Source organism: Silene latifolia, chromosome 1, assembly GCF_048544455.1.
Source record: "Silene latifolia isolate original U9 population chromosome 1, ASM4854445v1, whole genome shotgun sequence".
Classification (NCBI taxonomy): Eukaryota; Viridiplantae; Streptophyta; class Magnoliopsida; order Caryophyllales; family Caryophyllaceae; genus Silene; species Silene latifolia.
Window position 1 is genome coordinate 4,323,200 of NC_133526.1, and position 17,721 is coordinate 4,340,920.

At 41.3% G+C, this 17,721-nt stretch overlaps 3 protein-coding genes and 1 long non-coding RNA gene across 4 annotated transcripts in view; 2 read left to right on the forward strand and 2 right to left on the reverse strand.

Moving 5' to 3' along the window:
- Window positions 1-17,721, reverse strand: part of LOC141594372 (rop guanine nucleotide exchange factor 14-like) — a 206,763-nt gene that overhangs the window by 163,794 nt on the left and 25,248 nt on the right. The window lies entirely within an intron of this gene.
- On the forward strand, window positions 274-2,441 carry LOC141645733 (uncharacterized). The gene is made up of 3 exons (XR_012545170.1): window positions 274-540; window positions 1,661-1,783; window positions 2,166-2,441. It is a non-coding gene; the product is annotated as an uncharacterized LOC141645733 (long non-coding RNA).
- Window positions 6,314-7,633, reverse strand: LOC141624068 (uncharacterized). Its single transcript, XM_074440141.1, has one exon. The coding sequence runs from the start codon at window positions 7,631-7,633 to the stop codon at window positions 6,314-6,316; it is 1,320 nt and encodes a 439-aa protein (XP_074296242.1).
- Window positions 10,656-14,645, forward strand: LOC141624234 (uncharacterized). The gene has a single exon (XM_074440142.1). The coding sequence runs from the start codon at window positions 10,656-10,658 to the stop codon at window positions 14,643-14,645; it is 3,990 nt and encodes a 1,329-aa protein (XP_074296243.1).

Sequence of the window (17,721 nt, forward strand, 5' to 3'; positions counted from 1 at the left end):
ACAAACTCTCTTAATAGTCCTATTTACTTAATTGACTCGTTTTAAGTGTAACACGGATATACCTATCTTAAATAAAACTATGTGCTAGATAAATTATTTCATATATTCATATAAAAAAGAGGGATAAGAATCTAGCCTAGTCATAATACAAGCAACTTTGGTTGTACAATAGCCAAATATACATCACAAATTTGTCACCATGCACTAAATAAATTAAAATAATTACTTGAGGTTTATTTCCTCACTACTACAAAATAGGCCTCTTGGGGCGCTTGCATTACGACGCTATCTATAAAAAGTGCTGACTCTAGCTAATTAACACGAAAAAAGAAGCGCTTTTACATAGCGCCTCACAAATAATTAAAATAGAAAACACGGGCTAAACTCAGTGACATATTATATTCCATTCCTCAACTCCCATCAGTACTAGTAATTTAGTAAACCCTTAGAAATAACCCCCAATCCTCCATCACCGTCATCTTAGCAGTTTGTACAACCATTCAAGATCTAGAAAATCAAGATCCTTTATCTCACAATCAGGTATCATTGCTCTTTTTCTATAATTCTTTGTCGCAATTATCTTTAGCACTAATTAATTATTTCTTATGTTCTTCAATTGAAATTTTGGGATTTTTTTTGTTTGATGATTTTCATATCAATTGCATTATTTTTCAATGATTTTAAGTTAGATATAATGATTGTAGTAGTAAAAGATCTCAACTTTACCCATAGTAATAATACACGCTGATTTACTCGTTTTCTTGTGCACTTGAAATTTACGGAGTACTACTTGTTAAGAGACTGTTTTCACGAGGTACTGAATACTGTAGATGACATGTTTTTGTTAAATGGGTGATTCATTATGTCTTTAGCAAGATATGAAATCAGGAATTTGCTGGATTCTTAGTCATATAAGTTTAAGTTTAGGGATATGATTCATATTCTTTAAGAATCCATAATGTTGTCATTCAATTACTCACTCCGTCTCAGTTATTTGTTTACCTTTTTTCTATTCTCTGAGCGGTATGCCGCTTAATCGAAGGTAAACAAATGAATAGGATGGAGGGAGTATGTAAGATGCCTTGTGTAGATAGTTTTATTCGTTTTCGTGTGCTTGTTTTAATAATCTCCCCCGGGTGTTGGTTATTCATTGTGAATAAAGGAATTTATCTTGGCTTTTATCTACTGTCTCATGTGCCACCTATGCTAGTATCCAGATAAACATTATGCATTGTTAACATCATTAGCTAATTTGAGTAGTTTCTTAAACGAAATGGATAGGGTACCTAATGTACCTTTTTATATTTGAATCATCTTTTGTTATCTATCAAAGGATTCTTATAGGTAATACGTGAAAAATGACTAACTCCTACACTTGTCTGTTTTGTTTTCGTTGTAGTGTAAAACTATAATAACATTGATTTTTAAGTTGTCTTAGAAACTATATACTGTTGTTGAAACATGGTGGGTGACACAAGATCTTTATTTTGCAGTACTTGTCACTAGTTGATGAACAAAGTTGCCATATCTCAATTGTTTAGTAGATTACGATCAGGTTTTTGCTGGTCTGATTGTGCATTCTTATTTTCCTTGAACTTAAATATAATTAGTAGATTGGATTTTCAGAGCAAATGGCTAATTCTAGGAATTTAAAGATTAGTCGAAAAAGAAGCTTTCAAGAGAAGCAAAGGAGCTCAGAGGATGATAACCATGAACGAAGGTCACGACTTAGCCAACGGAAGTTCAATTTCTGGAAGTAACGATCAGATCCTGGATCATAATTGTGAGTCATCATACCCAATAGCAAACAGAGGGACGGACATATAAGTATGTTGTTCATGGTATCTCTTTCAGTGTTTTAACCCTATTGCCGTTTCCAAGTGCTATCTCTTGAGCGAAATGTGTGAACAAATTTCGTTACTGCATGCAAGATCTGGAAGTTGGAATGCTATATTGATTTATTGTTGTTTCTGAATTATATTACTATGAACATATAATTGATAGTTTGAATTTGAGCATTGGCGAAAATATCGATGATAATATATTGGTGTGAGCATTTGGTTGATTTGTTCATGTATTTAGAGCCATTAAATGAAATTGACAAGATTTTTATTTTAATTTCATCCTATGACCTCTAACATTATCTTCACATGGATTCTTAGCAGTGCTCAAAATTTCAAGCATCAAGTTGCACTACGAGGAGTAGGAAGGTTTATTATGTTGGTGAGACGGTGATAATACGTTCAAGATGATTCCAGAACTCAGTGATGAACGAGTAGTACAATTAAGTATCATAGCTATTATTTTGAATTATTGTTTCAACATTTTCACTTGTACTTGATACATATTTTGGATTGGGATGTGTACACACAGCTTATGTATTTTTGTATTAATTGACTCAACGGTGAATAAGGTAAAAATAATGTTTTTTGTATCTTGAATGTCAGTTTTGTAAATCAGCTTCTATAGTGTGTTTACTAACGGCAATACTATAATATGTCGTGACAAGCCTAAGTAGAGCGCGGTGACTGGTAATGAGAAGGTAACCTAACAAAATTATCGAATTGCTATAAAAAGCATTGCCGGTAATCTACTATATTGCAACACTTGAAAAGCGCGCCTATTGCAAGAATATAGCGCGGTGGGTCTTGCGACGCTATTATATGACTTATACCGACGCAAATAAAAAGCGCCGTGAAAAGGGTTAGCGGCATAGACAAATGCGGCGCTTTTTAAAGCGTCGGTATATCCCTTCCCGGCGCTATTTAGCGTTGCTAAAAGTCATATAAAAGCGCCGCAAAAGACCTTTTCTCTAGTAGTGCCTAGTGACTTTCCTTTTCACTTTAATTTATTATCTCCTATATAGGAGGCAAATTACGGCTGTAATCACACATACACTATATGTTTACTTTAAATGAGATGCACAAATACCTAATCCATAAAGTTTACATATAACTTTGTTGTATTTTTGTTTGCATGATAGTGATTTCTTTGATATTATTATTGCCTTTTTTGCATTTTGTTTTTAGTGTCATATCTACCTTGGGACCCTTGTTGATGATTATGCAGGACCAATACTTTGTAATTCTAATTTTGTTTATTAATTTATGCATTGTACATATTGTTCTTTGTAAAATGTGAATAGATATGTCGAGATGTACGGTTATAAAAAAAAAATAGTATTAGAATATAATCCCCTGAATTGGGAGAGCTCTTGTATTCACAATATATAGATGAGTACATGATACAGTTGCTAAAGATACAGTCGGAAATCAAGGGATTTCCTAAACTAATTATGGTTATACAATATATGAGAATATATTTACAATATTTACTAATACACCCCCGCAGTCGGAGCGGGAGGGGAACGAACGCTCAGGCTGGATCGAAAGCGCATAAACAAGTGGCGCGGCAGTCCCTTCGTAAAAATGTCAGCATATTGATATTCAGAAGGGACATGGAGGACGCGAACAGTACCAACCTGAACTTTCTCGCGCACAAAATGGATATCCAATTCAATGTGTTTGGTGCGCTGGTGTTGAACCGGATTAGTGGACATATACACAGCTGAAATATTGTCGCAAAAAACAAGAGTGACACGTTTGAGTGGAACGTGAAGCTCAAGGAGTAGGTTACGGAGCCAACTTGTTTCAGCGACGGCATTAGCAACGGCCCGATACTCAGCTTCGGCACTAGAACGAGAGACGGTAGGTTGGCGTTTTGAAGACCAAGATACCAAATTATCACCAAGAAATACACAGTAGCCAGAAGTAGAGCGTCGAGAATTGGGACAACCACTCCAATCAGCGTCAGAATAAGCGGTAAGAGAATAAGAGCGGGACGCGGTAATGGTTAACCCGTGATCAAGTGTGCCCTGTAAATAGCGCAAAATACGCTTCAAAAAATGGAGGTGTGGTTCACGTGGAGCATGCATAAAGAGACACACTTGTTGAACAGCATATGAAATATCAGGCCGAGTGATAGTCAAGTACTGAAGGGCCCCGGCTAAACTGCGATATAGTGTCGGATCATCAATAAGAGGGCCGGAATTAGCATCTAATTTGGAGCCAACTTCGACGGGTGTTGTGGTCGGATTGCAGGTAGACATTTTAGCGCGGCCGATAATGTCCTTAGCATACTGTGACTGAGAGAGAAACAGACCATTGGAGTGACGAGTAACAGTTATGTCAAGAAAATGATGCAATACACCCAAATCAGTCATAGAAAATTCCCTAGACAAAGCCGAGATAATGTGACGTATAAGGGACTGGCTGGAAGCTGTGAGAATAATGTCGTCCACATAAAGAAGGAGGTAGGCAGTGTCGGACCCATGAGAATAAATAAATAAAGACGTGTCGCATACACTGCTTCGGAAACCTTTGCTTAGAACAAACTGAGCAAATCTTTGATACCAGGCCCGCGGGGCTTGTTTCAAGCCGTAAAGAGACTTACGAAGGCGGCAGACATGAGAGGGAGCCGAGGAGTCCACAAAACCCGGGGGTTGATGCATATAAACCGTTTCGGCTAAGTCACCATGAAGAAATGCGTTCTTAACATCTAGCTGATGGATAGGCCAGGAGCGAGACACGGCTAGGCTAAGAACAGTCCGTATGGTAGCAGGCTTGACCACCGGACTAAAGGTCTCATCACAGTCAATCCCGACTTGTTGTGTTTTGCCATTGACAACGAGTCGGGCTTTATAGCGTTCGAGAGTACCGTCAGAGCGGAATTTGTGACGAAACAACCACATGCACCGAATGACAGAAGCATCCATAGGACGGGGTACCAAGTCCCATGTATGATTTTCCTGTAATTCACTAAATTCGGCCTGCATGGCCGCATTCCAGTTCGGGTCACGGAGGGCTAGGTGAGGGCTTTTGGGTATCGGGCTAAGGGACGGGTTTGTGGTGACAGTGAGGCCTTTGGGTTTGAAAATTCCATTCATGCCTCTCGTGGTCATGGAGTGTGTGGGTATAGAAGGGCGAGGTGGTGGGGGAGGGGGTGGAGGTGGAGGTGGAGGTGGAGGGGACGGGCTGGCAGGTGGTGAGGTCACGGGGGAAGCTGGTTGGTGAGGGGTCATAGGAGTAGTGCGGGCAGGGGAGGAAGGGGCAGCGGATGTGGGGTTCGAGGGTGGCTGGTTAGGGATAGGTGGAGGGGTCGAAGGGGTAGTGTGGCCGTAGTCATTAATGTCCAGCGGCGGGGTAGGGTCGTCATCGTGGAGGAAGTTGTAGGTGTCGGGTTTTACCATGAAGGACGACGAGAACGGGAAAACGGTTTCATCGAAAGTGACATGGCGAGAGAGAATGATTTTACCAGTGGAAAGACATAGACACTTATAGCCACGATTTTCGGAAGGGTAGCCTAAGAAGACACATGTGGTGGAGCGGGGAGCGAGCTTGTGGCGTTGTTTGGCAGTGAGATTGGGATAGCATACACACCCGAACACTCGAAGATGAGAGTAGGATGGTTCTTTGAGGTAAAGAAGGGAGGTAGGGGAGCGGTAATGTAGAAGACGCGACGGAAGGATATTATGTAAGTAAGTGGCAGTGAATAGGGCATCGACCCAATAAGTTGGTGGTAGGGAAGCGTGGGACAAAAGGACAAGCATTATTTCATTGAGACGACGGATCATTCTTTCCGATTTACCATTTTGTGGGGACGTTTGAGGACACGAAAACCGGAAGACTAAGCCATGTTGATTTGCAAAATTACGAAATTGGCTGTTATCAAATTCTTTACCGAGGTCACATTGAAAAGATTTGATGGGTCGAGAAAATTGAGTGGTGACAAGTGACTGAAAATGTTGGAATTTGGTGAATACCTCGGATTTAAATTTTATAGGATACACCCAAACATATTGCGTAAAATTGTCAATAAGCACAAGATAATATTTGTAACCGGTATGACTAGTAATTGGAGAAGTCCATAAATCAGCATGTATTATATCAAACGGGGCAAGAGTAGAGTTTTGAGACTCAACAAAAGGTAAACGACGATGTTTGCTAATTTGACAAGACGGGCAAATATGAGATACATGTTCTTTATTAAAACAAATACTAGAAGAATGCTTAAGACGTTGTAAAATCACTTCGGGTCGGGATGACCGAGACGGTGATGCCACGTGGAAGTCAAGTAGACCGACAAAGGGAGGCTGGGAGGAGGGCAACTTAGATGAAGACACGGGGTATAACTCGCCAAGACTATTGCTCCTCGTAATCGTTTTCCCGTCGGAGATCCTTCACGAAAAAACCAAGGGGTCAAATTCAATTGATACACGGTTATCTTTAGTGAATTGTCGGACAAAATGAGATTTTTATAATGTTGGGTGTATATAAATGTTATTTAGATGCAGGGGTCGGTCGTTGGTGGAAATAGCGGAGTAACCCGATCCCCGAACTGGAAAAGAGTGACCATTACCAACATAAATAGATCGAACATTAGGAACATTAGAGGAAGGAGTGAAAGTACCTGCATCGGATGTCAAATGAGACGAGGCTCCCGTATCCATGTACCACTGACCGTCATTCGGATTGAAAGCCATGGCGTTAAACGCTTGAGTGAGGTCAGTCAGCTGAGGTTGCTCGGTCTCTGTCATGTATGCGTGAGCAGATTGTGACGGTCCGTGGTTGCGGAGGACGCCACGAGGAGCGGCGGCTTCTGCACGAGCAGGGTAAGGGGCAGTCCACGGCTGCCAGGGTGAGGACCACCCAGGCTGGGTTGGGTAGGGGCATGGTGGGACCGACCAGGGCTGTGACGAGGGTGGTGGAGACCACGAAACAGGGGTCCAATTTGATCCCGAATTTTTATTGTTATTTCCGCGGTAATTGGAACGATTATTATTATTATTATTATTATTATTATTGTTGTTATTGCGACCTTTGTTGTAGTTTTGCTGATGACCTCCATTGTTTTTAGACTTAGGAGGATTGTACCCAGTAGACTTGGACTCATCCCAACCATTATTATCCGCAGGAGGAGAAGAGGGAGTGAGCAACGCCGTGGTCTGCTCTTCACGGTTAGACTGTCGTTGTTGCTCCAATTCCAGCATGCTACAAGCAGAAGTGAACGAGGGGAGAGTCTGATTGATGTAAGCGGCCGTGGTGTCGTAATCCTTGGGCAGGCCACGGACCAACTGGAGTACGAGACGTTGATCGGAGACGGCGGCGTCAACATCTTTAAGTTGGGCAGCGAGTTCCTTTAGCCGTTGGGTGTAGGCTTCAAGGGACGGCATAGCCCCGAGTTTGAGATTGACAAACTCGTTTTCAAGGGCCGCAGCGCGGGCACCCTTGTTATTGGTGAAGATGTTCTTCACACGAGTCCAGGCGGCATGAGCAGTGGAGTCCTCTTCGAGAACTCGAGAAAGCAGATCGTCATTTAATGTCCCATAAATCCATTGTAGGACAATAGCATCGATCTCACACCATTCCGCGTAATTGGCAGCAGTTTCAGCCGGTGTCGGGGTTCCATCGATGTGATGGAGGACCTTGTAGCCGCGGGCATGGAGTTTGAATAACTTGACCCATGACGAGTACGGGACTTTGATCCCATCAAGGACTCGAACTTTATGTTGAATATTTGATACGGAATAAGCAGGATGAATTTTTGTGGGGGGATTTTCCACGGTGTTTGTCATGGCGGCTGTAAGACCGGCACGCGGATCGAGGAAGAAAAACGGAAGTTTTAGGGTTAATACTAAAACCTAGGCTGATACCATATTAGAATATAATCCCCTGAATTGGGAGAGCTCTTGTATTCACAATATATAGATGAGTACATGATACAGTTGCTAAAGATACAGTCGGAAATCAAGGGATTTCCTAAACTAATTATGGTTATACAATATATGAGAATATATTTACAATATTTACTAATAATTAGGTTACAAATACAATTCGTAGGTATTTTTTGACAAAACATTTTACCAATAAACTTGCACTTTAGTTGCAAAACTTATTTAAAACAACTACAGTTTTTTTGCATTAATATAATAACTCTCTTATACTAATCAATAATGCTTGAATAAAACAGTTTTACATATTTAGCATTGTAATACCAAGTGACATATTATCTAAATAATCCCACTAAAATAACTTCGACTAATAACCATTTTTTCACTATAAAGACATCAAAATCGTATAACTTTACAATTATTAAAAACCATTTTACAGGAAACTTACTTTATACTCCCTCTATTTTTCTATATATGACTTTCTCACATTTCGAGACACACACTTCTCTCTTGAATATCTTTCAAATTATATGTTTAAATATAGTGATATGTATACTCGTATGAAAGAGTTTTTCATAAGGAATTTAATGATATAATTTTTATAATTTTTTACCAAATATATTTTTGTAAATATTAAAATCAAAGACTCGCTTCGAAAAAGCAAAACATCATATATTAAAAAATAGAGGGAGTACTACATAAGTATTTTTTGGCAACAATTTACAAGAAACTCGTAATTAGTTAGTAGACTTTATTGAAGTATACACTTAGAGTTTCTTACATTATTGTCATCCCTTACAACAATGTCAACTAATGTTTTCCGTCTTGATATGTTGTCGTTAGAAAGTGGACACTCCGATTCACACCAAAGTAATTTATTGTACGTAATTATAATAAACACGAGATGGGTCTGGCCTTACTCGTGGTGGAGGAGAGAAGTCTAACTTACAAGCCCAAGAATGCTCTTATCTCCCAAAACCAATTGGCAATGGGAGAAACACTCCTATGCCTTATAAGATAGACAATCTCTCTCTTTTTCACCGATGTGGGACTCACAAGTGGATTTATACTCCAACAAATTATCATGTTAACTTTTTCGATATATAGATTCGTACATTTTTTTTGAAATAAATGAGCTAAACACTGCTCCTTTTGTATCGGTAAATTGTTATCTATTTTCATTTTAAGGTGTATTATTCATTTTTATTTTGAGTAAGTATTAGACAAGTGCTAACAAGAAAAAATCTAGGGTTTCTCCTAGGGTTCCTGTCTGAGTCTAGCCATAGGTCTTCGTCTCTATCCTTCGATTCGAGGCTCTCTCACGTCTTCTTACGTGGGATTTTGGCTTCTTTCTTTCTTTGCTTTTTTTGCTTTTGCTTTCAATTGTTTTTGTGCAGGTTTCCAGTCAAGGGTTTGATCCAATGGCTACTACTTCGCGCAAAGGGAAGGGAATCATGGGGGATGGCGATGGTGGATCCGGGAATGATTTTGTTTGGGATGGGGGGTCAGAGGAGGAAGAGGAGAAGGGACAGTTAATGCTTGTGGGAAAAATATGGACACAGAAAGTGATCAATGCGAAGGCGGCTATCGAGACAATGACTAGGCTTTGGAATCCGTCGAAACCCATTATTGGCAACGTGATCGATGCGAAAGAGAAGACTTTTGTTTTTCGATTTGGGACTATGCGAGATAAGGAGAAGGTGCTAGCAAATCAGCCATGGCACTTCGACAAATTCGTATGGTGCTTTAACGAGCCAAACACTGCGGGTAAGATTACTGACACAGTTTTGCATCAATTGCCAATGTGGGCGAGGGTATATGATCTACCTATTTCGGGTAGGAAAAACGAAACGAACGCGAGAAGGATAGGGTCGATGCTAGGGCAGTTCATAGGCATGGAATTAGGACCAAACCCGGAGATGGATAGAGCTATTCGCCTAAGAATTCTTCATGATGTGAGACAACCGTTACATGCTTTTGTTCCAATTAAAATGCAAACGGGACAAATGGTGAAGTTTGATGTTAAATATGAGAGATTACCAACATATTGTTATGGATGTGGAACGCTTGGGCACGGGGAGAAAGACTGTGACGATGGCCCTTACGAGGAAGACGAACTCCGCTATGGGGAATGGCTACGGGCTTCACCGTGGAAAATTACGAAGACAACCAAGGAGGGGAGCGGGAGGGCTATGAGAAGCCTACAAGCAGAGTTCGATAATCAAGGGAGGAAAGACGAGGAGGAGGAGGTTGCAAAAATGATAGAAAAGTTACAGAATATTGCTGTGGGGTTCAAAAGTAAGAAGGTGGTGGAGGGGAAGGGCACGAGAATAGGCAACGAAGGAGGAGTTGAGCTGATAAAGGAGAGAGAGGGGGAAAAACAGAAGGGGAGGCAACAGGGGACTGAGGTAGGAAACGGGGACGATGATGATGAACAGGGACAAGGGGAGGAGCACGGGGGACAGGTGACAATGGTGTTAGGGGGAGGGGAAGGGTGTGGTAGCAAAGGTGCAGGGACTGTTCTAGGGGAGTGGTGTGTCCAGGAGATGGAGGTGTGTGCAGGGGAGGGGAAAGGGCGCGAGCAGGGAGGGGAAAAAGGAAGTGAAGGGACTCTGATGGGAGGAAAGGGTAGCACGGGGTTGAAGTGGACACGAATACAGAGGGAGAGTGGAGTGTCAAACCAGGAGGAGATTGAGGCAAGGGTGGATGTGGGAGGAAAACGAGGCAGGGAAGAAGATGGTAGGGGTGGGCAAATGAAGAAGCTAAAACAAAGGAAAGACGGGGGCGTCACTATACCTGAGGCGGTGGTTGAGGGAGCTCAACCCCGCCGGGCCCAATGAGTCTATTAAGTCTCAACTGTCGGGGATTGGGCCACCCCGACAGTGTAGGTGCACTCCGTCATTTACTACGACGGGAGGCCCCGGCCATGGTGTTTCTTTGCGAGACGAAGCTAAGTGGTCGTGAAATGAGGACCGTCCGGGCAAAATTTGATGGGTATGAGGGAATGGAAGTGGATAGTGTGGGACGGTCGGGAGGTCTCGCTTTCTGGTGGAAAAAAGGATTGAGGTGCGAGTTTGTGTCGGCGTCGGTTCATTATATGGATTTTGTGGTTCGAGATGAGGGGGGTGATTGGAGAGTCACAGGGTTTTATGGATGGCCTGCGGTGTCAGATCGTCATTTGTCGTGGCAGCTGCTCCGTATCCTGGGAAGGCAATCTGGCCTGCCTTGGATGTGTGTGGGCGATTTCAATGAGATTCTTTTTGCTAATGAAATGAAGGGAGGAACCCGTGCCCAATGGCAAATGAACAATTTCCGCGAAGCTGTTGATGTGTGTGGTCTGGTGGATATACAATTTGAAGGCTATGCTTTCACTTGGGATAATGGGCAAGCGGGGGAAGCGAACCGACAATGTAGGATTGATAGGGCAATGGGAACAAATGAGTGGCTGGACCGGTTTCCATATGCTCGGCTAATTCACTTGGAGCGAGAATGGTCTGACCATTCACCGATCAAATTGGTGTTGGATAGACGCGAGGGTAAAAAGGAGTATATACATAAATTCCGGTTTGAACAAATGTGGGCCGGGGAAGAGGGTTGTGAGGATGCTATCAGAAGGGGTGTTGAAAGAGGGGGAGGGGAAATGATGAACACTCTCAGTTCGTGTGCGAAAGAGTTACAGTCATGGAAGAAAACGAGCATTGGGAAGATTGTTAAGGCGATTGCGACGAAGCGGAGGCAGATTGCTAAACTAAATGAGGGGGGGCGTACGGTGGCCGAGGTCCAGAGAAGGCGGAAACTTGTGAGTGAAGTGGCCGAGCTTTGTAGACAAGAGGAAATCTTTTGGAGGCAAAGGTCGAGAGCGCTGTGGCTGAAGGAAGGGGATCGAAACACGGGGTTTTTTCATAGGCAAGCCGGGCAGCGAAGAACTAAAAATCACATAGGGAAGCTTGTGGATGACGGAGGGGTTGTGCGTGTTGGTGAGGAAGGGGTTTCAAGGGTGGCCACAAACTACTTCGAAGGGCTCTTTAAAGCTACTGGGCAGCGGGAATTTGGAGACATTTTCAACGGGGTGGCTGGGCGTGTGACGGAGGATATGAACGCCATTTTACAGCGGGATTTTCAGGAGGATGAAGTTCTCGAAGCTTTAAATCAAATGCATCCTCTTAAAGCTCCGGGACCGGATGGTATGAATGGTCTGTTTTACCAAACATATTGGCATGTCGTGGGACCGCTGGTCACAAAAACTGTCCTCGGGTTTCTAAAAGGGGAGCCCATGTCGGAGGAACTGAACCATACCCATATTGTTTTAATCCCGAAGAAAAAAGCGCCGGACAAAATTCAAGATTTCCGCCCAATTAGCTTATGCAATGTTGGTTATAAATTAATATCAAAAGTGTTAGCTAATCGGCTGAAAATCTTCCTTGGTGATATTGTCTCGGAGAATCAAAGCGCGTTTACTCCCGGGCGCCTTATATCGGATAATGTATTAATAGCTTTCGAGCTGTTTCACCATATGAAGCTTTCGAAGAGTTCGTCTGGGGCTATGGCTGTGAAGCTTGACATGGCTAAAGCCTATGACAGGGTGGAGTGGGATTTTTTGAGAGGTGTGCTTAGGGCGATGGGGTTTGATAGACATTGGGTGGGGCGAGTTATGGAATGTGTTTCGACGGTCTCGTCAGCTGTGCTCATAAATGGGACGGCCAAGGAAGTGTTCAAACCGGAAAGGGGTCTTCGCCAGGGTGACCCATTATCTCCGTATCTGTTTATCCTTTGTGCGGAGGTTTTATCAAGTTTGGTTCGACGAGCGGTAGAAAGCAACACACTAAGGGGGTTTCGGATAGCCACAAATGCACCGTTAATTACCCACCTCTTTTTTGCTGACGATAGTATATTTTTCCTTCGAGCTGGTGTGACGGAGGCTGAACAGCTGAGCGCAATTTTAAGGAAATACGAGCAAGCGTCGGGACAACTTGTTAATCTGGATAAAACGACGGTGTCCTATAGCAAAGGAGTTTCGGAGGAACGAAGGCTGGCTATAACTGAGAGGCTTGGGGTGCGGATGGTCGAGGAGCATGATCGCTATCTAGGGCTGCCCACTGTTATTGGTAAGTCAAAAAAACCGGTGTTGGACATCATTAGGAATAAGCTTAATAAACGACTTCAAGGGTGGCGTGGTAAGATATTGTCTAGGGCTGGTAGGGAAATCTTGATAAAGGCTGTGGCCAATTCTATCCCTACCTATGTTATGAGTATTTTCCAATTACCTGCTGCTTTTTGTGATGAGTTGCGAGGCTTGGTGTCGAGGTTTTGGTGGGGAAGTGAGGATGGGAGGCGTAAGATTTCATGGGTAGCGTGGAAGAGACTGTGTAAACCGAAGAGTATGGGGGGCATGGGGTTTCGGGATTTCCTAAAAACGAACCAAGCTTTGTTGGGGAAGCAAGCATGGAGGTTGATCACATCTCCGGACTGTTTGTGGGCGAGACTGATGCGGAGTAAATATTATGAAAATGCATCGTTCCTGGAGGCTAGGTTCGGGCACAATCCGAGTTATACATGGCGGGGAATTTTGGGGGCTCGCAAGGTGGTGGAGCTGGGGCTGCGGAGGAGAATTGGGGATGGTGCGGATACCTATATCTGGAAGGATGCGTGGATAGTTGGGACTCAAACAGGACGGGTCATATCACCATGTTTTGGGGACCCGAATGTCTTGAAAGTAGCGGACTTGATGCTTGGGAATGGAGGTGGATGGGATGAACAGAAGCTTGCGACTTATTTGTTACCCTTTGAACAGGAGCGAGTGCGGAATATTAGGTTGAGCACGGGGCAGGCAAGTGACTCTTGGCTGTGGTGTTTTGAACGAGATGGTATATACACGGTAAAATCGGCATATAGGCTGCTTGAGGGTGACAACCTGAATGCGGCTGAACCGTCATCGTGGGAAAAGGATAAGTGGATATGGAGCCGTCTTTGGAAGTCTCAAGTATGGCCTCGGATCAAACTCTTCTTCTGGCAACTTTGTCACGATGCGATTGCAACAAAGGTAAATCTAGCTAAACGAATCGAATGTGATAATGTTATGTGTCCTATGTGCTTTGCTTCTATTGAGACAGGTACCCATCTTTTTCGAGATTGCTTCATTGCGCAAGGGGTGTGGGAAGAGTTGCATCTGACGGGAAGGGAAGAGCAGGCTGGGGATGAGGTGCGGGATTGGGTTGAGGGATGGTGGAGGGATATGTTGAACTTGGAACAGGAGAAGATGATGGTGGCGTGTTGGGCAATCTGGGAAGCACGAAACAAGACGGTCTTTGAGGGTGTGAGAGCTAGAGTGGAGCAAATAGTGCGGAGGGTGGAGGATGTTTTGGCGGAGATTGCGGGGAATGGTGGGGACTGTAGGGACTATGAAGGAGCGGGGAGAGGAAGGACAGGGGAGAGCTGTACGGAGTGGAGGGCACCGGAGCACGGTTGGGTGAAAATCAACGTTGATGCGGGTGTCAAGGAGGGGCTTGGTGTTGGTGTCGGGGCTGTTTGTCGAAATGCACAAGGCAAGGTGCTGTGGGGTCTTTCGATCAATAGAAAGGAGGTGTGGGAACCACATGTAGCAGAGGCGGTTGCGGTGCTAGAAGGGCTAGTGGAAGCTGTGCGAGCGGGCCATGATCTTATCGTGGTGGAAAGTGATTGTTCGCGTGTAGTTGATGCTCTCAAGACAAGGAAATCGGGTCGAAGTAGTTTCTTTTTAGTGTTAGACGATATTTTTCGCATTTGTTCTTCTTTTGTTGATGTTATTTGGTCGCATACAAGTAGAAACAACAATGAGGTTGCTCATGCTCTTGCGCATGTGTCACCGGGTGTAGTTGGAAAGACGGTGTGGATTGATCAGTTACCTTCGGTAGCTGAAGCTTTGCTTGTTTCGAAGTAATGAAAGTTTACCCATGTTGGGTTTCAAAAAAAAAAAAAAAAAAGTATTAGACAAGTGGGTTAGTGGGTGACTGAGTGTAAGTTTATTTCACATATATATTTTTTTTTTCTGATCTTTATGCAAAATGATATAAATAATAATTTATCGGAACGATGAACTATTTCTAGTTAAATTTAAATGGGTCAACCTAGATTACAAGAATATGACATTTCTGTGTTGAAATCTCGAACATTACTTCAAGTCAATTATTCAGTCGGGTTATTACAAGATTGACCCATCTCATTGATGAATGAGTTAAAATGTCAATCCATACACATTTATTGTCAGCGGGTCAAATTGAAGAGAGGTTGACAGATTAATGGTTTTTGACAATTCTAATTGTATCCACGTATTTAGCACATGGTTTTCTTAATCAAATTCTGTCCGCTGTTAAGCTCCATTCGTTTAGACTTAAAATCACTTGATTTAAATTTACTTCAAATCTTATAAGTTTAGTTTATTTCAATTCAAATTCTATAATTTCAGTTCAGTTTAGTTCAGATCCTATAATTTCAGTTCAGTTCAGATAATCAGATCCTCTAAGTTCAGTTCAGTTCAGATCTTATAAAATCAGTTCAGATCCTATACGTCACTTAATTTAAGCTCACTTCAGATCTTATAAGTTCAGTTCAGTTCAGTTCGGATCCTATAAGTTCAGTTCAGTTCAGATCCTATAAGTTCAATTCAGTTCAGATCCTATAAGTTTAGTTTAGATTCTATAAGTTCAGTTTAGTTCAAACCCTATAAATTCAGTTCAGATCAGATCAGTTTTTGTCCAAAATAACAAGGCCTGATTTCTCATCTACAATTTTTTTTACAAACTAAACCATACCAATTGATGGTAGTCAACCTTTACCAAAGATCACGAGTTCATTAGATATCTAGTGTTAAAATTCACGAGGAAAATTTTATCGTCCTTTTAGTTCTACTTGACTCGAATTTCAACATAATGGAATGAATGTGCTTGAATATATCACGGAGTATGAAGCTCACTTAGATTAAAACATCGGTCTTAACAAATACTTAAATTAACCAATAAATTTAACTCTGTCAAATACTCCCTCCATTCAACTCCACTTTACATGTTTGCTTTATCACGTTTGTCAACGCGACTTTTACGCGGTAAATATCTTTACCTACGTATTTGCAAAAATTATAAAAGTTAGATTTTTTTTAATGTACTCTTAAAGACGAATCAAATAAGATCCCACATGAATATATTTTAATTTATGTATCGATAGAAAATTAAAGTTGAATGTCCACTTGTGAATAGTATGCAAAAGAGAAACATGCAAAGTGGAGTTGAATGGAGGGAGTATTACTAGTTCCCTTACTAAAGGATAAAACATTGCTAGAATTTACGTAGGGATGTTTTTCCACCCTTGGAATTCTACCTCACTCAAAATTGAAGATACTCCTTATGAGCTAGAGAATTATAATCGGAGTAAATACATTTATATGACTTTAGACAAGTATAACTCTTAAGATGTACTCCCTCCGATTCACTATGATCTTCTACATTACCTTTTGGAGAGTTTTAAGAAGAAGGAGATTTGTGGTGGAAATTGAGGAAAATGAAAATAAGAGAGAGAATGTGGGGTCACCAGTCATAAAAACCACAAATAATAGACTAATAACGAAAGTGGAAGAACTTAGTAAATTTGTCATTTTCGAAATTGTGGAACATCTTAGTGAATAAAAGTACTAAATAAACTCCCAAATATACGTAATAGCTTTCGAGCAATGTGTACTAAGTTTATAACACATAACCTTAAGCCATATAATTAACCATCACAACATTGTTATTTGTTTGGTTTGAACCTGAAATCCATAAGAATTCCACCCAAGTCATCATTAGACTTGACCATTGCGGACTATGTAAGTACATTCTACATCAAAGCGTCATTTTCGCTTTAAGAATTCAAGAATTCCGCCACAAGTTGTGAACCTCTCACGAAAAGGAGAGAGGATAAGGTGGGGCACGACCTCACGTCTTTCCCCACCCACCTCCGATGGGTATTTTGTGAGAAAAACGGATCCGTCACAAGCTCGACGGATATTGCATCGTCTTTCAATGGGATTTTGTGATTCTATATATACAACCTCATACAAAATTCATGGACATAAATGCACACGTCAAAAACACAAGTGACAATTAATAAACAGAAAAAGTAGATTATTGGATATATCTAGAAATAAACACAAATAAATGTTGATTCTCTTAAACTGAAATGTCATTATCAAGCCATAGAAATAGAAATGGTACGACGCATCATCATAATACAACTTGCAAGTGAATGAACCTACCTATGATAAGTTGATAACTATACGCGGATATCTGCATAATTTTATCATTATCCCATGATAACAACTCTTTTTCCCTATTAATTAATATAAACATTATTATTAATTAACAATATTATTAAGACAAACTCTTTTTTAAAACGCGTGTATATTCGCTGCTTTAGTTTAAAACGGGTTAAATTGTATGAATAAGATAAAAGTAGAATGCATAAGGATATTTGGTTCGTTTTAATCTTCGTCTTAATATGAATACATCCGTATTAATACTAAGACGGATACCTTCATCTAAAGAAAGAGTAAAGCCCTGTTCTTTTTTAGTGAAATTGATCTGATCTCAATCGAATCAGAAGTTATAGAATCCGAATCGAATCAATTGAATTAATCAACTTATAGGATCGGAACTGAACTGAATTTAAAGTAACTTTTAGTAAAAAAAAAAACAGAACCTAATAAAGTAATAATTATTAATAAATACATTGTTGGCTGTTTCAAAAGAAGGACAAGTTGAGGTTAGGGGGCAAGAACACACAAGACTAAGTTACACTTGTTTGTTGTTTTTTTGGTAACAACTTGAGGTTATCAACCTTTTCTTTGTTTCTTGGAAATAGGGAGGCTACTTGCATTGTTGTGTTGATATGACATTATTTTGGTCCACTATTATTATATTCTATAGTTTCTTAATATTATTTTGACTTAAACTAGTGAAATTGACATTTTGATTTGTCTTTGGGAG

Bases quoted from the DNA above. Each gene is read 5' to 3' on its own strand.
- LOC141624068 (XM_074440141.1), bottom strand. From the start codon at position 7,633: ATGACAAACACCGTGGAAAATCCCCCCACAAAAATTCATCCTGCTTAT.
- LOC141624234 (XM_074440142.1), top strand. From the start codon at position 10,656: ATGGTGTTTCTTTGCGAGACGAAGCTAAGTGGTCGTGAAATGAGGACC.